General features: G+C 49.8%; 6 protein-coding genes; 4 read left to right on the forward strand and 2 right to left on the reverse strand.

The window, feature by feature from the left end:
• Positions 1–286: 286 nt before the first annotated feature.
• Positions 287–2,257, reverse strand: FFUJ_14787 (related to beta transducin-like protein; the record flags this gene model as incomplete). Its single annotated transcript, XM_023576770.1, has 1 exon — positions 287–2,257. The coding sequence occupies one exon, from the start codon at positions 2,255–2,257 to the stop codon at positions 287–289; it is 1,971 nt and encodes a 656-aa protein (XP_023429849.1).
• A 1,294-nt stretch (positions 2,258–3,551) lies between these two features.
• On the forward strand, positions 3,552–4,737 carry FFUJ_14788 (uncharacterized protein; the record flags this gene model as incomplete). XM_023576771.1 has 2 exons in its annotated part: positions 3,552–3,774; positions 3,824–4,737. 2 exons carry the CDS (start codon positions 3,552–3,554, stop codon positions 4,735–4,737), a joined length of 1,137 nt encoding a protein of 378 aa, XP_023429850.1.
• Positions 4,738–5,857: 1,120 nt separating this feature from the next.
• Positions 5,858–6,952, reverse strand: FFUJ_14789 (enoyl-CoA hydratase-like protein; the record flags this gene model as incomplete). XM_023576773.1 has 6 exons in its annotated part: positions 5,858–5,991; positions 6,051–6,228; positions 6,288–6,404; positions 6,458–6,487; positions 6,537–6,667; positions 6,754–6,952. The coding sequence occupies 6 exons, from the start codon at positions 6,950–6,952 to the stop codon at positions 5,858–5,860; spliced, it is 789 nt and encodes a 262-aa protein (XP_023429851.1).
• A 964-nt stretch (positions 6,953–7,916) lies between these two features.
• Positions 7,917–11,106, forward strand: FFUJ_14790 (non-ribosomal peptide synthetase; the record flags this gene model as incomplete). XM_023576774.1 has 3 exons in its annotated part: positions 7,917–8,643; positions 8,698–9,184; positions 9,234–11,106. 3 exons carry the CDS (start codon positions 7,917–7,919, stop codon positions 11,104–11,106), a joined length of 3,087 nt encoding a protein of 1,028 aa, XP_023429852.1.
• Positions 11,107–11,809: 703 nt separating this feature from the next.
• On the forward strand, positions 11,810–14,180 carry FFUJ_14791 (probable sulfate permease II; the record flags this gene model as incomplete). XM_023576775.1 has 3 exons in its annotated part: positions 11,810–12,124; positions 12,176–12,722; positions 12,772–14,180. 3 exons carry the CDS (start codon positions 11,810–11,812, stop codon positions 14,178–14,180), a joined length of 2,271 nt encoding a protein of 756 aa, XP_023429853.1.
• Positions 14,181–14,479: 299 nt separating this feature from the next.
• On the forward strand, positions 14,480–15,448 carry FFUJ_14792 (uncharacterized protein; the record flags this gene model as incomplete). Its single annotated transcript, XM_023576776.1, has 1 exon — positions 14,480–15,448. One exon carries the CDS (start codon positions 14,480–14,482, stop codon positions 15,446–15,448), a length of 969 nt encoding a protein of 322 aa, XP_023429854.1.
• Positions 15,449–15,456: the final 8 nt, after the last annotated feature.

The following is a 15,456-nucleotide window of genomic DNA, read 5'->3' on the forward strand; positions in this document are numbered from 1 at the left end:
CACGTTTGCGTGCCTCGGAAATATGATAAAGGGCCATCAAGCAGTAACATTGCTACCCCTAAAGGATGCAAGAAACCTTAGGACCTTCATCCTATGAAGATATTTAGGTAGTATACCCTAAGCTTAGGGGATAACTTACGAACTTTGCTTGGCAAAATCATTTCAAGTCTAAAATATTCTAACTGCCCGTGGCCCTCCTTGGAATTCATGTATGACCAGCTCTTACAACGACGTCCAACACATCGTTGAGGGCCCAGTACCAGCAGCTATGGTCATTGGCAGCCTCTCATATTGAATTGTCTGTGAAGGTGCGATTGAGAGACATCTCTGAGCTAGACAGACTCTTGTCTCCAAGCGTAGCTGGCCAATGTTCTACATCTTCTGCCCACGGCAACTGCTCCTCAATGCTCACATTCAAGTAACAAGTCGTATCCTGGGGAAGACCCCGTCTCACTCTGAACACGAGGGACAGGTTCGCTGTGAGAGATATCGTGGTGGAGATGGTTTTCATGTCAATGTCGGTGAACTCAGCATCCATCATCTCATCTCGGTCTTGGTCACTTCCAATCATGCACCCAAGTTGGATGCCATGAGGCCTTTCTATCATTCTAGTGTGTATCGTGAAAGTTGGAAGACCGCTATCTTCTGCAATTGGGCAAAACACGATGCTCGTTTCAGGTAGAGTATTGATGCGTCCATTGATACTCTCGATGATATGAGGACGGGACCGCAACTCGGGCATTAATGTTACAGAGTTATCAGCAGTGTCAGCGTGTAGCTTGTAATAGCCATTATTGATAGGCAGTGAGCGGAACTGAAGTGGTGCACGGTGGCGGCTGGTCTGAGCAGAAGCGTATGTGCCGTTCGATGGCAAGTCTAATGGTACATAGGCCCTCACGAGAATGGTTTCCGGGGGATCAGCAGGTGGCCCTTTCTCCCTACTCTCAGAATCAAATTGCCTGAGAGTGTATTCTGATTCATCTGGAGCTCTTTCTTCTTCGCTCTTCAGTGTCAGTCGTAAAGGCATCAAGCGAACCTTGAACCAACGACATCTGTGTCCATTTTCGACCCTCTGATAAGCGCCAGATGCCAAACGCTTGATAGGGATGCCAATGTAGCCGTCTTTATTCCAACATCGTAGAACCGCAACCAAGCACATTATCTTGATCCCCTTTGCGTCTCGTCTTGCGGGCGTGATAACGAGTCCATGGTCCACTGCCCTCACGTTATTCGAGAACCGCAGTGTGCCGACAACATCGACCCGGTCGATATCTCCAAGTTGCTTGGGGTCAGCTGGTAGAGAGCAAAGCCGAACTACCACCGCCGAAAGACTGATATCCTGCTTGATCAAGTCGTATTGCGGCACGTGACTTCGGGAAATGTCTCGAGGCGCCCTTATGTCATGAGAGTCTCTGAAACAAGCCGGCGATGGAGCTAGTAATCCGAGAAATCGGAAACCTCTCGTTGATGCTCCCTCATTTGGGGAGTATCCGCAATCTTCGAGGGGTTCTGTGGACCAAGCGAATAAAGAGTCATCGTTTGTTGCCTTCATAATCTCGACCTGGAGCCGATAGAAAGCTTTGGGGCCTTCGCCGTAGATCAAGGGCATGTTAACATCGAATAGACCCATGAGAGAGTAGGCTTGGTCCTCTAATCTCGTGGTTTGCCGCATTGATGCCCAGGACATGACCCCAGCGATGCTAACATGTGACCAGGTTTGCTTCACCAAAGTAGCTACATCAATCTTGGTGATATCTGAGACAGTGGCGCTTAGGCTGGCCTTGGTACCAATTTCACGCCAGTCGTCAGCGAGAAAGATCACTTCGTGCGGCGCAAGGAGCTCCTGGAGAGTCCATCCGCGTGTGAACCATCGGCTCTTGCGGAATCTCGAGCCTGATAATCTTGGGTTCTCGGCGGAGCTGACATCATTCAGAAAGACATAGCACGCTGCAGACTTCCGATACCACTGGAACATTGAGTTAATCGCCTCTGATAGCTCGGCGCTAGACGTCTTGTCTATGCAACAGGTGTCGATCCAGCCGTACTCAAATCCCTCAGCTTTCACCTTTGCACAAAAGTCAACGATCTTTCTGTAGCCTTTTGACTCTTCTGGAAGAGGGCTTAGTCTACTCATTTGCTGTAGCGACACTTCCTCGGACGTCCATACGTGAGATAGGATTGCATATGTTGGTATTGAGGCTCCATGTTCACCTGTGAAAGACTCTAACTCGAGAGTTTCGACGTTGATAAGTCGCATAGTTGACAAGTATCTCAGCGCGCTTCGCCGGCTCCGAAAATCGTGGGAGCTTCTAACAAGGAACTTCGGGGCATTTCTTATGTGTAACTTCAATAGAGGGCAGATCAGGCTGTGATTGGCAGCTCTGATCACCGGGCTGAGCATGATAAGAGGGGATAAAGAGCTTTGTTTCTGGTTGCTGACGCTAACACAAAAAGTGAACTAAGGAGTTAGGCAATGTATCGCGCTATCGAGGCTTCCTGGAAAAACAACTTGATCGAAGAGTCCGCTAAGCTTATGATGATTTACCTTAATATCTTCATCATTTAGGGAACAAACTCATCAAAGACGTCCCTCAGCTTATAATGATTTGCCTCAATATTTTAATCTTCAGGTTATAGGTCCGAAGGGTCTCCCCTAGCCTAAGTCACAACCGTCCAAGCTTCGGGCGCTGCCTACCCTGCAGCTATCCGCCATATCCACAATTGTTGTCGTCGTGTTTGGTACTGTAGATCAATCCAATCAACATTCAACAGGATTAATTAACGATGTAGCACCAAGAAGAGCAACACTTGCCTCTAGCTGCCACCCTTCGCTGATTATGAGCACATTCCTCATAGTCCAGGAGAATGATCTTCGAGGACTTCAGGTGTGATTGACGTCAAATTAGCTCCCTGCTTTGGGAAAACAGACATCTAATCAACATTTCCACAAAAGGCATAGTGCGTGCTGTGCACAGCACTAACAACCCGCTCACACTATCGTGGGATCGCACTCTATGCATCTGAATGGCTCGAGGAACACTGGCAGGTCCACGGCCCCGTTATATTAAATTAAGCCGTCTTCGTCTTTAGGAAGATGCTCGCTGAGTTTCTCTCACTATTTCATCCCTCTTTGATCTCTAGTGCAGCTGACGAATCCTTTGACTGTCAGCACTTACTGTTGACTCAACAGATGACCTCGATTTGGCATGGTGTCTGAGTAAAGTTCCATAGCTGAGCTTATTCGAAATGGGTCATCGTTTCAATCATGACGATGAATTCCCAATTAATATCGTGGTTTCCATGTTCTATTGGCTCTTGCTATACATAACCCTCATCCGTCTGGTCCGTTCGGCATCTAGGTATTGCTTTTGGCTTAACCCATCCAATTTACGAGTGAAAGTAGGGTAGATGTTTCGGATCTGAAATGCCGAGTCGAAGCATATATAGACATGCGGTTACCAGTCTCAATAAAGATATCTCAAGTATCAAACTACTCACAGTTGCCTTCAGTTTTCACTTGTAACTCTCCTTTTGACACTCCAAAATTGACGATGAAGTTCATCAACGCGCTTCTTGTTACAGCCTCACTCACCCACGCCCATCCAAAGCCTCACAAGTCAGACCGGGCATTGTATTTCCTCGACAGCGACCCCCAGGGCGCCTCTGTTGTCTCAATCAGCATTACCGAGGATGGCTCGTTCGGTCAGCCACGGAGGACCTCTACCGGTGGAAGGGGTCTTATCAGTAGCAACGTGAATGGCACTGTCACGATGGGTAAGTGAGACTATATCAGCCCCGACAAAGTCGCTGACAACAAGACCAGATCCCCTGTTCTCTCAAGGTTCCATTGTCGTGAGCGGAAACCGCTTGTTCACCGTCAACGCCGGCTCCAACACTTTGGCCGCTTTCCATATCCCAAAGGAGAACCCAGCTCGCCCAGTTCTTGTCGGGGAGCCTGTCGATACTGTCGGCACAGTTCCCAACACAGTTGCCTATTCTCGCAAGAACAAGATTGCTTGCGTCGCCAATACTGGAACCAAGCCGGGCGTCCAGTGCTTCACGGTCTCGGACTGCGATGGCTTGAAGCCCCAGGGCAGTCTCAAGCCTCTTCCTGTCTTTGGCCAGACATCCCCTCCAACCGGACCTCCGAACACTGTTTCCAACATTCTCTTTAACCCTTCTGAGACGGCCCTGTTCGTCACCATCAAGGGCAACGGTATGGAGAATGGTTTCGTTTATGCTTACAAGGTCGAGGATGGCCGTGTGAGCGAGAAAGCCGTCAAGTCACAGCCCAATAACTTACCAGTTGCTTTTGGAATGAGCTTTATTTCCAACGCCTCAGCTGTTGTTTCCACGCCCGCTTATGGTGCAGCATTCGTGTCCATCACCCCTGATCTCACTATACTCACCAAGACCAATATCACTGTCCCAAAACAAATGGCCACTTGCTGGACGGCTACTTCCGCTGGCTCTAGTTCTGTCCATATATTCGATGCTGCTGTTCCCGACGTCACTGCCCTCAACACAAAGAATATGGCTATCGGACGTACTCTCCGTGGATATACTGCTGGTAAGGGCAACTTCGATGCCATTATTAGTGGCTCCAAGCTCTATGTTCTGCAGGCTGCTCCAGCGATTGCTGTTTTTGACCTGCAGCATAATCCATATGGTCCAAAAGTGATCGACCTGAGCGGACTTGGAAACCGTGCCCCTTGGACTGGAATGGCTGTTTACTGAAAGATTTGATTCAGAAGACCCCGACGAGGATTGGGCCCACGGCATGTTCAGCATGGATTTCTGATTCATGGGGACTATCGCCCTTTAGCAGCGAATCTACTATTGGTTGTTCTTTACTTGTATTTACTTCAATTCTTCCGCTTGATCATAGAAGAGTACTGGGTCTGACTCGGACTGAGTCGGATCGCTGAGCTACTGACTAATAGATATTTCAGCTCAAAATATAGACAGCAACTCTTAACGTGCCCTTCCCAAGATATGCTTGTGTCAAAAGAATTTTTGCATTAAGTATTTGACTGGAACTAAACTTTCCCGTGTTTAGGCTGGGCCTTTGCTTCTTAGGAACCTTTGCTGCAAAGCACTTCATGGGCTCTAAAACAAGAAGACTTGTGGTAGATCTATCTTGAACACTAACAGAATTGAGGCGAAATTAACATATATTTTACTAGATTTAGTGAAACTTGGGGTATAGTTTTCTAGACACTCTGACCCAATGTTAGAAGCCTTCCAACTCCATGTGGACGGGCCATGGACTCGTATTGAACAACAAAACGACATTAGATACTCGGGGGGTTTTGTGGCTAGAAGATATCGAAAGGTCGGAGCTGTGGCTGCTAGAAGCTCCCTCGATTAATTCACGCAATGGAGGCAAACTCCGACAGGCAACTGCACCTCCATCATGTTCCAGCCCAACGAGGCCAATGCTCATGTCTGATAAGCCAAACAAGGCCCTAACATGTTTTACGACGCCTTGTTTCACAACGCCAAGTTTCAGCTTTCGGCTCATGCCAACGGTATTGCGTGAGCCAAGGATGTACGTATTTCCGTGGCAATGAGTGACAGCTCAGTCGCCTAATCGTCGCGGAACCGACATCTTCGGGGATCTAACCTAGCGGCATTTGATGGTGGGTTTTGCTAAGGCAGGGGAAAGGAGGCTATCCACAAGTGGGCCTTAGCTGTGAGACCCTAACGTTGGGCCCCTGAGTAATTAAACGGTTTTTTGGGATAAGAATAGCAATTGCATCAGTCATTGACATGGGCGAGGTCCGGAGTAATTTGCCATTATTAACATGACTAGGAAGTTATCACACTGATGTATGTTCAGTTTACACTAAGATACCTAAGAATGCTTGAAGCTGGGCTGTCGCTTCTGGAGAAATGACTGGATTCCCTCCTTGAAATCATCCAGGCCAAACGTCGAATAGTACAGCGCCTTTTCATGTGTCATCCCAGCATCCAGGGTCGAATTTTCCACTGCGGCAGGGGTTAGTCACCAACGGACAAGGCCGGACACTTTGATTGGCCAAACTCACCAGTCAAAACAGCTTTCTTGGCCGTTTTGATAACCGGAGCCGACAGACGCGCAATCTTCTCAGCCAGCGCCGTCGCTGCTTGGACAACGTCTGGCTTGGGGAAGACCTTTGTTACAACGCCCAGTCGCTCAAACTCAGCTCCACTTGCTGGCTCGCCCGTTAGGACGAATTCCATTGCCTGGAAACGGTAGTCAGTGATTGTTACTAGGGTTTGGGGCTGGTTTGATGGTGACATACCTTGTGTTTTCCTAGGGCACGAGCCAGGCGCTGTGTACCGCCTGCGCCGGGGATGGTACCGATCTTGACCTCTGGAAGGCCGAACATGGCATCTTCAGCAGCGTAGATGATGTCGCACTAGACCATTCGTTAGCTTGGATCATGCGTGAGGAGTGATATTCCCGACTTACAGCGAGAGCAATCTCGAAACCACCGCCCAACTGTATCTCATTAGCCCAAACTCTGAGTGGCGATCAGTAGATCACCTACAGCGAAGCCAACAACAGCAGCAATAAGAGGCTTGGAAAACCTCGCTAGCGCATCCGTCAAATCCTTGAGAAACTCAATTTTATGGGCTTTGGGAGTCGACAGCTCCACTAACTCGTTTAAATCCATCCCAGCTGCTCCCGAAACTCAATTAGCAGCCGCATCATCAGGACAATTCTTCTTCATCTCTATTCTTCCGATGGAGAAACTCTCAACGTACCGCAGAAGTGCCCTTCAGGTCCACCAGTCAAAACCACTGCGCGCACGGTATCCACTGAGTCTAGATGGTCCAGCGTGGCGACTATTTCGTTTATCGTATTCTGTGAAAAGGCATTGCGTTTGGCTGGTCTGTTGAACTGGATGAGTGCGACGCCAGTATCACTGTTGGTCGAGAGCTTGATATCCTGGAGGTTCTCCATTGTGACGTGTCTCTGAAACGGTCGTTGTCGAGGAAGTTTGGTCAAATCTTGGTTACGATGGAAAGGAAGCAATTCGCAACCGGAAGATGAGCGAGGTCAATTGTTTAAGTCTGTCATCATACACGAGGGTCTCGTCAAGCGCATTGACAATATGTCCCTTGATCCATCGTGCTGAAGTCGTAAAGAATCTCAAGTTTCGACCTTGTGGAGTTTTTGGTCTCGTCACAGATTCCGGAACGGTCGTTTCGGCATTTGGGGCAGGTCAATTGGAGATCTACACGTCGCCTCAACGGTTCTGTTACTCTTTTCGTTATCCCACTCTGATTACAATTCTCTTTGTAAGGTATCCCAACTAACCAGCTTCCCCAAACAACAGAAAAGAAGCACTGACGAAAGCCGTCAAAGACCACAAAACGTGACGAGTTTCAGGGCCCCTTGCAGATTCCCTTCCCCACTCCGAACGGCAAGCCTATTCTGCTGTAGTATTGCCCTGTCAAGCTCGCCATTTACTACGTAAAACAGAACGATCTCCGTTTCGTTTTGGGAATCTCGTACTAAACCCTGATTGTTGCGCCTCTGATGTACAGGGACCTGCCTTCATCTGCCTTGGTCACTGCGGCGGATCAGCTTCCGTAAAGAGTAGAAATCCCAACGGAGCGTTATGCATCTGAGCCAAAAGATCTCACTAATGCAACCTTATTCGGCCGAATCCACATGCTAAAGACGCTCAGGGTTATATGCTGCCAAGAATCGACTCGAGCTGCCGGATACACTTGATTGTCGTAGACGTTTCTTGTTCCGAAACCAGAAGCGGAAATTTAGTCAATATCCTGTGCTGTTAAGATTCTCCGTCTTTTCCAATTGCGTTTTTCTTTGCAGGTTACAAATACTTAAGGAGATCGCCATGACGCAGCCTTGACGGCACGCTTGGTGGTCAGACGTTCTATGCCCAAAGCGTCCCATAATGTCTTCTTCCTATTCTTTCAGCTCCCTTGAGAGCCTCTCCCTGGCGGATAGAGTGTTATTCAACCGATTCAGCAAAGGACCTGAGTGTCCCATTCCGTATAATGTGGCTCATCACGCTTTTGAGGCAGTTGCGCTGGCGCACCCTGATCTCATTGCGGTTCGACATTATGATGGGAGCACAATCACATATCGAGAGCTCAACCGAAGGGCAAACATGTTGGCCAACGAGCTGATACATACTTTTGGCTTGAGAGTTGGCAATCGTGTTGTGTTGGTGTACTCGCGTTGCATTGAGATGGTCGTTTTCATCCTCGCCGTTCTCAAAGCAGGTGGACAGTACGTGCCATTGGATGGTGGCATCGTCACTGACGACACATTGGGCTTTGACATTGCCGATTCCGACGCCCCCGTTGTTCTCTGCCTTCCCAAGTTCTTTGACAAGGTTGTTCGCAGCGTTCCAGATGACCGACGGAACATTGTCAACGTTCTCGATCTGGACAGCCACTCAGATCTCTGGCGCAGAGGCAACCCTTCACACCCAATGGTGGAGGTCGGTCCAGATGATGGTGCATATGTCATCTACACTTCGGGTACGACAGGCCGACCTAAGGGTGTGGACGTGAGACATCGAGGTGTCACCAATACCCTTTTGGCAGAGCCATCCAAGTTGGGCATTAGACCTGGCAGGAACGTGGCACAGCAGCTGAATGTAGCATTCGATATGTGTAAGTGAGGTCTGAGTGAGATCAATTGACCGAACTAACCTTTCTTGTCAACAGGTGCCTGGGAGATCTTGGGTACAATGATGAATGGCGGAACCCTTCACATCAGAGGCAGCGGTCTCGAGCCCTGGACCGAGTGTCTCCAACGTTGCGACACCATCATCGCTACCCCATCAGTCGTCCAAAAATACATGCCACGAATCGAAGACTTTCCCAATGTCGATACAATCGCTGTCGGCGGCGAGCCTTGTCCTTTGGCACTCGCCGAGAAGTGGGCTCCCCATGTCAACTTCTGGAACGTCTGCGGACCAACCGAGATCAGCATGCTCAACACAGCGCATCTTCACCAGCCAGGCATTCCGCTGTCAATCGGCAAGCCTAACCCCAACACAAATGTTTACATCTTGGATGATAACGAGAACCCCGTGCCAATTGGACAGCCTGGTGTTATGTGGGCTGGAGGCCCAGGTGTCTCTCGAGGCTACATCAATCTACCCGAACTTACAGCAACTCGCTATAAGCTAGACAAGTTCACCAACGATAGGTAAGCTCTCAGCACTGTCACTATTACTGAGTAACACTAACATGAGTAGCAACATGATGTTCAACACTGGTGATCTAGCCCAATGGCTCGAGGACGGCAGCCTCCTCCCCCTCGGCCGAAAAGACGACCAAGTCAAGATCCAAGGCTTCCGCGTCGAGCTCGACGGCGTATCCCGCTCCATCGAATCAAACCCCGGCGTCATCAAAGGCTGCGCCCTCAAGATCGACAATTCTTTGTGGGGCTTCTACTCATCCCACATCCCGATCGCTGAAACGGAGCTGAAACAAACCGTTGGCAAGACCCAGCCCTTCTACGCTGTCCCCACAATCTGGAAACATCTTCCCGTTCTGGAACTCACGCCGAATGGAAAGATTGACAAGAGGGCCTTGTACAAGATCGCTGAGGGTAGGAATGATGTGCAGCAGGCGGTTGTGAAGCCTAGACCGGAGACGGTATGGCCGTCGCATGAGCGCTTGCTGTCCATTGGCAGTTCCAGTGATGGAACGCTCTTTGAGGGTGAAAAGAATGGTATCATGAGGGATCTGGAGAAGGATCCCAAGGGCATTATTGAGGACTATGAAGAGGTCGAGACTGAAGAATATGCGCTTCCAGATAAGAATGGCTTCCATGGATGGCGCTGGCTCCGTCACACTGCATTCTCAGCATACCGCAAGCTCTTCGGGCTCATCTTCCTGTCCAATCTCACGGTCCTCATTTTCCTTCTTTGGGAGAGCCGCAACAACAACTTCTTCCCATCCCCTTCCAAGGTCGCGACGGCTGTTGCATCGAATCTGCTCTGCGCCGTCCTCGTACGTCAAGACTACGTCGTCAATGCGATATTCTTTGTCTGCTCCCGAGTCCCCACATCATTCCCTCTATCTATACGAAGGCACTTTGCTCGTGTATATCACAACGGCGGTGTTCACTCTGGATGCGCCGTTTCTGCTACTGCTTGGTGGTTCATGTACACCATCTCGACCAGCCGGGACTTCCTACTGGAGACATACCAGCCTCCCATCAAATGTGTTGTTCTCGCCTTGACTTATGTCATTCTGCTTCTGCTCTGCTTCATCCTTGCCATGGCGTACCCCAGTGTGCGCATGAAGATGCACGATCAGTTTGAGTGGGCGCATCGCTTTGTCGGTTGGTTCTCTGTCGCTCTTGTTTGGGCCCATGTCATTACATCAACAGCGGCAACGGCAACTGAGCCCTTGGGAGACGCATTGGCCAAGAACCCGACAATCTACCTCCTGTCGCTCATCACTCTCAGCATCGCTCTACCTTGGGCCAGACTCCGTCGCGTCAACGTCAGACCCGAGCCCCTCTCCAATCATGCTGTGCGCCTTCACTTCGACTTCTGCACACCTGGGCCTTGCACTTCGCGAGGTGTTCGCATCACTGACCGTCCCATGATTGAGTGGCATGCTTTCGCAGCCATTCCTGAACCAAGCGGCAAAGGCTTCTCAATCATTGTATCTAAAGCAGGTGACTGGACTAAGCGGATCATTGAGAAGCCTCCGACATCCATCTGGACTCGAGGTACTCCAGCATCTGGTGTTCTTGCCGTCGCTCCATTGTTCAAGAAGGTCGTTTTGGTCGCAACAGGATCAGGCATTGGACCCTGCATGCCCGTCATCATGGAGAGGCGCGTTCCGTGTCACGTAGTCTGGTCTACCAAGAACCCTCTTTCGACTTATGGACAAGAGATCCTCGATACTATCCTTGCCATGGACTCTGAGGCCATTATCTGGGATACAGACAAGAAGGGTCGGCCAGACATGGTCAAGCTGGCATATCAAGCCTACAAGGAGAGCGGCGCTGAATGTGTGTGCATCATTTCCAACAGATCGACGACAGCGAAAGTGGTTTATCAGCTGGAGAGTCGCGGTATTCCGGCGTATGGTCCCATTTTGGATTCTTAAAATTTGGTTGGTGAAGGCTTTGGGGCGTTCTTTACGCGTGAGCCAGTTGTGCTTTCAAGCAAGTTCTTCTTTTGTCTATATAGGTGCAAGTAATTAAAATAATTAAATATTCAGACTCTGAAAGCCTTTGCTAAGGATGTGCTTGTTCCATACTGTGACGTTAGATGCTTTACGAGACTACGTACTGCCAGACAGCCAGGAGGGAGGACTACAGATACGGATAGATGTCGCGCATTAATAAAACAAATTAAAATACTTCGAAATACAAAACTCTCAATACTTAGTCCTACGTATCATAGAGGTCGTTGGGAACCGGCTTATTGTTCTTCATTCACGCCTTGAAGCACCATTCATTATCGTGCTCTAGAACAAACAGCCATTCCACACCGACTTCCCCAAAGAAGGGCTACACCACACGCTCTACCGGCCGATAAGACCTCCAAAAACAGGCAAAAAAATATCAGCAGGTTCAGTGGCCCGATCTCGATTCTCCCTGCATTTCCTTGACCGTCCGAGGATATCGGGCCCGTCACCGCCGACCCCAACAGATCGGCGACCAACGTCTCACAGCGGCCCCACCGACTTTACCGTCTCCCTCGACGGCTGTCGGCCTCACCCATGATATCTATAAATCCTTCCCAACGGCCCACAAAATAAACATGATTTTCCTCAAAAATAACCTTACTTCTCTTCTGGGGCAATCATGAAGAAGACGATCGATTACTACGAAGTTGAACCGACAGTGAAGGAAGCGCTGGGGGAGTGCGTTCCAAGCCGACATGATTCACTTCGCTTCGCCAAGTCTTTGTTTCCTTGCTTGAATTGGCTACCGAGATATAACTGGCGGTGGCTGTTGGGTGACAGCATTGCTGGCTTGACCGTTGGGCTGGTTGTTATTCCTCAAGCCATGGCGTACGCCCTTCTCGCCACGCTACCGCCAGACTTTGGGTTGTATACCTCTTTTGCTGGTGCGGCAACGTACTGGTTATTCGGAACATCAAAAGACATTGTTATTGGAGTACGTCAATCACCCATCGTCTTCGTGTCTTGGCTAACATCGAGGCTGTAGACCACCGCCGTCGGTTCACTTCTCGTCGGAGAGGTCATCTCCCATGTCCACGAATCACGGCCAGATACCTACACAAGCGCCGAGATCGCGGGAACATTGTCATTCATGACTGGTATAATTCTATTTGCACTGGGTCTGTTTCGTCTTGGATGGCTCGTCGAAGTTATTCCCTACATCCCAGTATCAGCCTTCATCACAGCCGCTAGTATCTCCATCATGTGCACTCAGCTTCCTGTACTGTTGGGTATTCATGGTGTCAATACACGTGAAGAGCCTTACAAAGTGTTCATATCGACTATGAAGAATCTGGGCGGCACCAAGTTGGACGCTGCTATCGGTATCACCTGTCTTGTTCTGCTCGAGCTGGCGAAGTTTGTCTTTGCCAAGTTGGAGGCTCGTCAGCCTGCGCGGAAGAAGATGTGGTCAATCATGTCTTCCCTGCGCCTCACCTTCGCCATGCTACTATATACACTGGTGAGCTTCCTGGTTAATCGCAACTTGAAGGAAGATCAGAGCAAGTTCCGTATCGTGGGACACATCAACCAAGGTAGGTCAATCTCTCAACATTGTCTCAATCAAACGCTAACCCACCACAGGCTTCGTCCACGCCGGTCTTCCGGATTTAAAGCCTGATCTCATTGGCGTTGTTCTCCCTCAAAGCCCCATCATCATTATCATCCTCATTGTCGAGCATATCGCCATCGCCAAAAGCTTTGGTAAGAAGCACGGATACGAAGTTGCCCCATCGCAGGAGATCATGGCTCAAGGTACAGCAAATATCATCGGACCATTTCTGGGTGGATACTCATGCACGGGATCATTTGGCGCCTCGGCTGTTCTGTCAAAGGCTGGTGTCAAGACTCCTATGGCTGGTCTTTTCAGCGCCTTCATGCTACTTCTTGCGCTTTATGCTCTTACGGGTGTGTTTTACTTCATTCCACGAGCTGCTTTGGCTGGTTTGATCATCCATGCTGTTTCGAACCTCGTTGCTTCTCCGTCTACAGTGATGAAGTATTGGCGACTGTCACCTTTCGAGTTCTTTATCTGGGTGGCTGGTGTTATTATCGCATTGTTCACCGGACTTGAGACGGGCATCTATGTTACCACTGGCCTCTCATTCCTACTTCTACTTGTTCGCATTGCTCGCACCAGCGGCGAGTTCCTAGGTCGGGTCACTGTCCAGCAGATTGACCCAGGCGATGACGAGCAACGATTGTCTGCAATTCCGCGCGAGAAGGCACCATCGCGTGAGGTTTACTTGAGTCTTTCTCGAGAAGACGCTTCAAACAAAGACATCCCAGTTGAAAGCCCACACCCAGGCATCTTGATCTACCATTTCCCCGAAGGCCTCAATTATCTCAACCAAGCAATGCACTTCAAGACGTTGACAGATTACGTGTACACACACACAAAACGGGCGACCGAGGAACCGGAGTGCGACAAGTCAGAGGCTCTTTGGTGTGACAAACCCATTGTGTACAAAGGAGACACAGAGCGTCCTGTGTTACGAGCGATCGTGATCGACTGTTCAACAATTCATAATATTGACATCACCAGTGTCCAAGGACTGGTCGATGTGAGAAATGCACTGGATCGATGGGCAAGCCCATATTCAATTCAATGGCATTTTGGTGGGCTGCGAAATCGATGGGCGAGGCGAGCTTTGACAGCTGTTGGCTTCGGCCAAAGTGCGACAGAAAATGGTCATACAATTGGAAGCTGGACTTCAATTCTGCCATTGGCCAGATCATTTGACGAAGAGCACGAAAATAGAAGACGACAGAGCAGCACAGACGACGAAAGCATAATCGGCACACAAACAAGCACAGAAGTCGAATCGTCATCGCCTGCTGCACCTGCAGAAAAACAAGGTCTCAGACCAGTTTTCCCGACCGACAGGCCCTTCTTCCATGCCGATCTTGATGAAGCGGTGACGGCGGCGTTGGCCAATGCAAAGAGGAGCGAGTGCCGTTTTGTTACCGACACGGAAACAGAAAATGACTGATTGTTTCCGACTTCCGGGCGCCGAAGCCATAGCCCCACTCCGTCCGTCTTCCCCGAGCCGCTCCGGAGAAATCAGTGGATATCGGCGTCTTCAAAACTCTAATTTTCATCGGGGACTAGATTAATGATCAGATGGTTTACTAGCGAGTTTAAACTGCACTAGAGCGGAAATGAAGCGTGATTTTAGACAGCGATAGAGCGAGTTAATAGAGCAAAGATTTTCAGCCTCTGCTGTATGTCTTGAACTTTATCATCAAGAATAAACAACATCAAAGCGTTTCATAGATCTTTTCGAGAATAATGGCAACAAGCTTGCTAACAGGTGCCATCTTCGGCACAGGCCTCACTCTCTCAGGCGTAGCAAACCCGCAGGTCATAAAGAATCAATTCCGCCTCTCCGACTTTCACATGCTCGCCACGTTCCTCACCGCATCCGCGACCAGCGCCGCAATCTTCACCCTCTACAACTCTAAGACCACCAAGATCCCAGCCCGCTCAGCAAGTTCGCACGGATGGCTGGGCCCGTACGACGGCAACATAATTGGTGGTGCCATGCTAGGCCTGGGAATAAGCTTAACGGGTGCTTGTCCCGGGACAGTCCTCGTGCAGGCCACAGCGGGTATTGGCGCCAGTCGGCTGCTTGCATGCACGTCGCTCCTTGCGGGCGTTGTTTGGGTGCGGTGTAAGCCGTACATCGTCGGACCGCCGACGAGCCGTGTCCAGAATACATCGGTCATGGATGTTACCGGGTTGTCTGCAGGCAAGGTTCTCGTCGGGTACGAGATAACGATGCTTGCGATACTTGCCGGTATCTTATACATTGCCCCGAGAAGTGTTACCATGCTGCATCCGGTTGTCGGTGGCCTCCTCATTGGCTTCGGGCAGTTATCGTCTGTTATCTTGACCGAGAAGCCTGTTGGAGTCAGCGGTGCCTATGAGGAGTTTGGAAAGTTCTTCTGGGATATTTTCGGGGGCAAGGGTGTTAAATCACTCCCTCAGAACATTCTCTTTGCATGTGGATTAATGATGGGTTCTTGGGCGACGTTATCCAACTTTCCGGCCATCCGGGAGGTCATGGCACAAAGTGAACAGGCATCACTGCCGATGGTTCTGGCTGGCGGAGCTTTCCTGACTTTCGGCGCTCGCATTGCTGGTGGATGCACAAGTGGTCATGGTATCAGTGGTATGGCCACAATGGGGTTGAGTTCTTTTATCACTATCATTTCGATGTTTGGTGCTGGTTTGGTGGCTGGACTCTGGCTTGCTTAGACATTGCG

Source organism: Fusarium fujikuroi, chromosome FFUJ_chr04, assembly GCF_900079805.1.
Source record: "Fusarium fujikuroi IMI 58289 draft genome, chromosome FFUJ_chr04".
Taxonomy (NCBI): Eukaryota; Fungi; Ascomycota; class Sordariomycetes; order Hypocreales; family Nectriaceae; genus Fusarium; species Fusarium fujikuroi.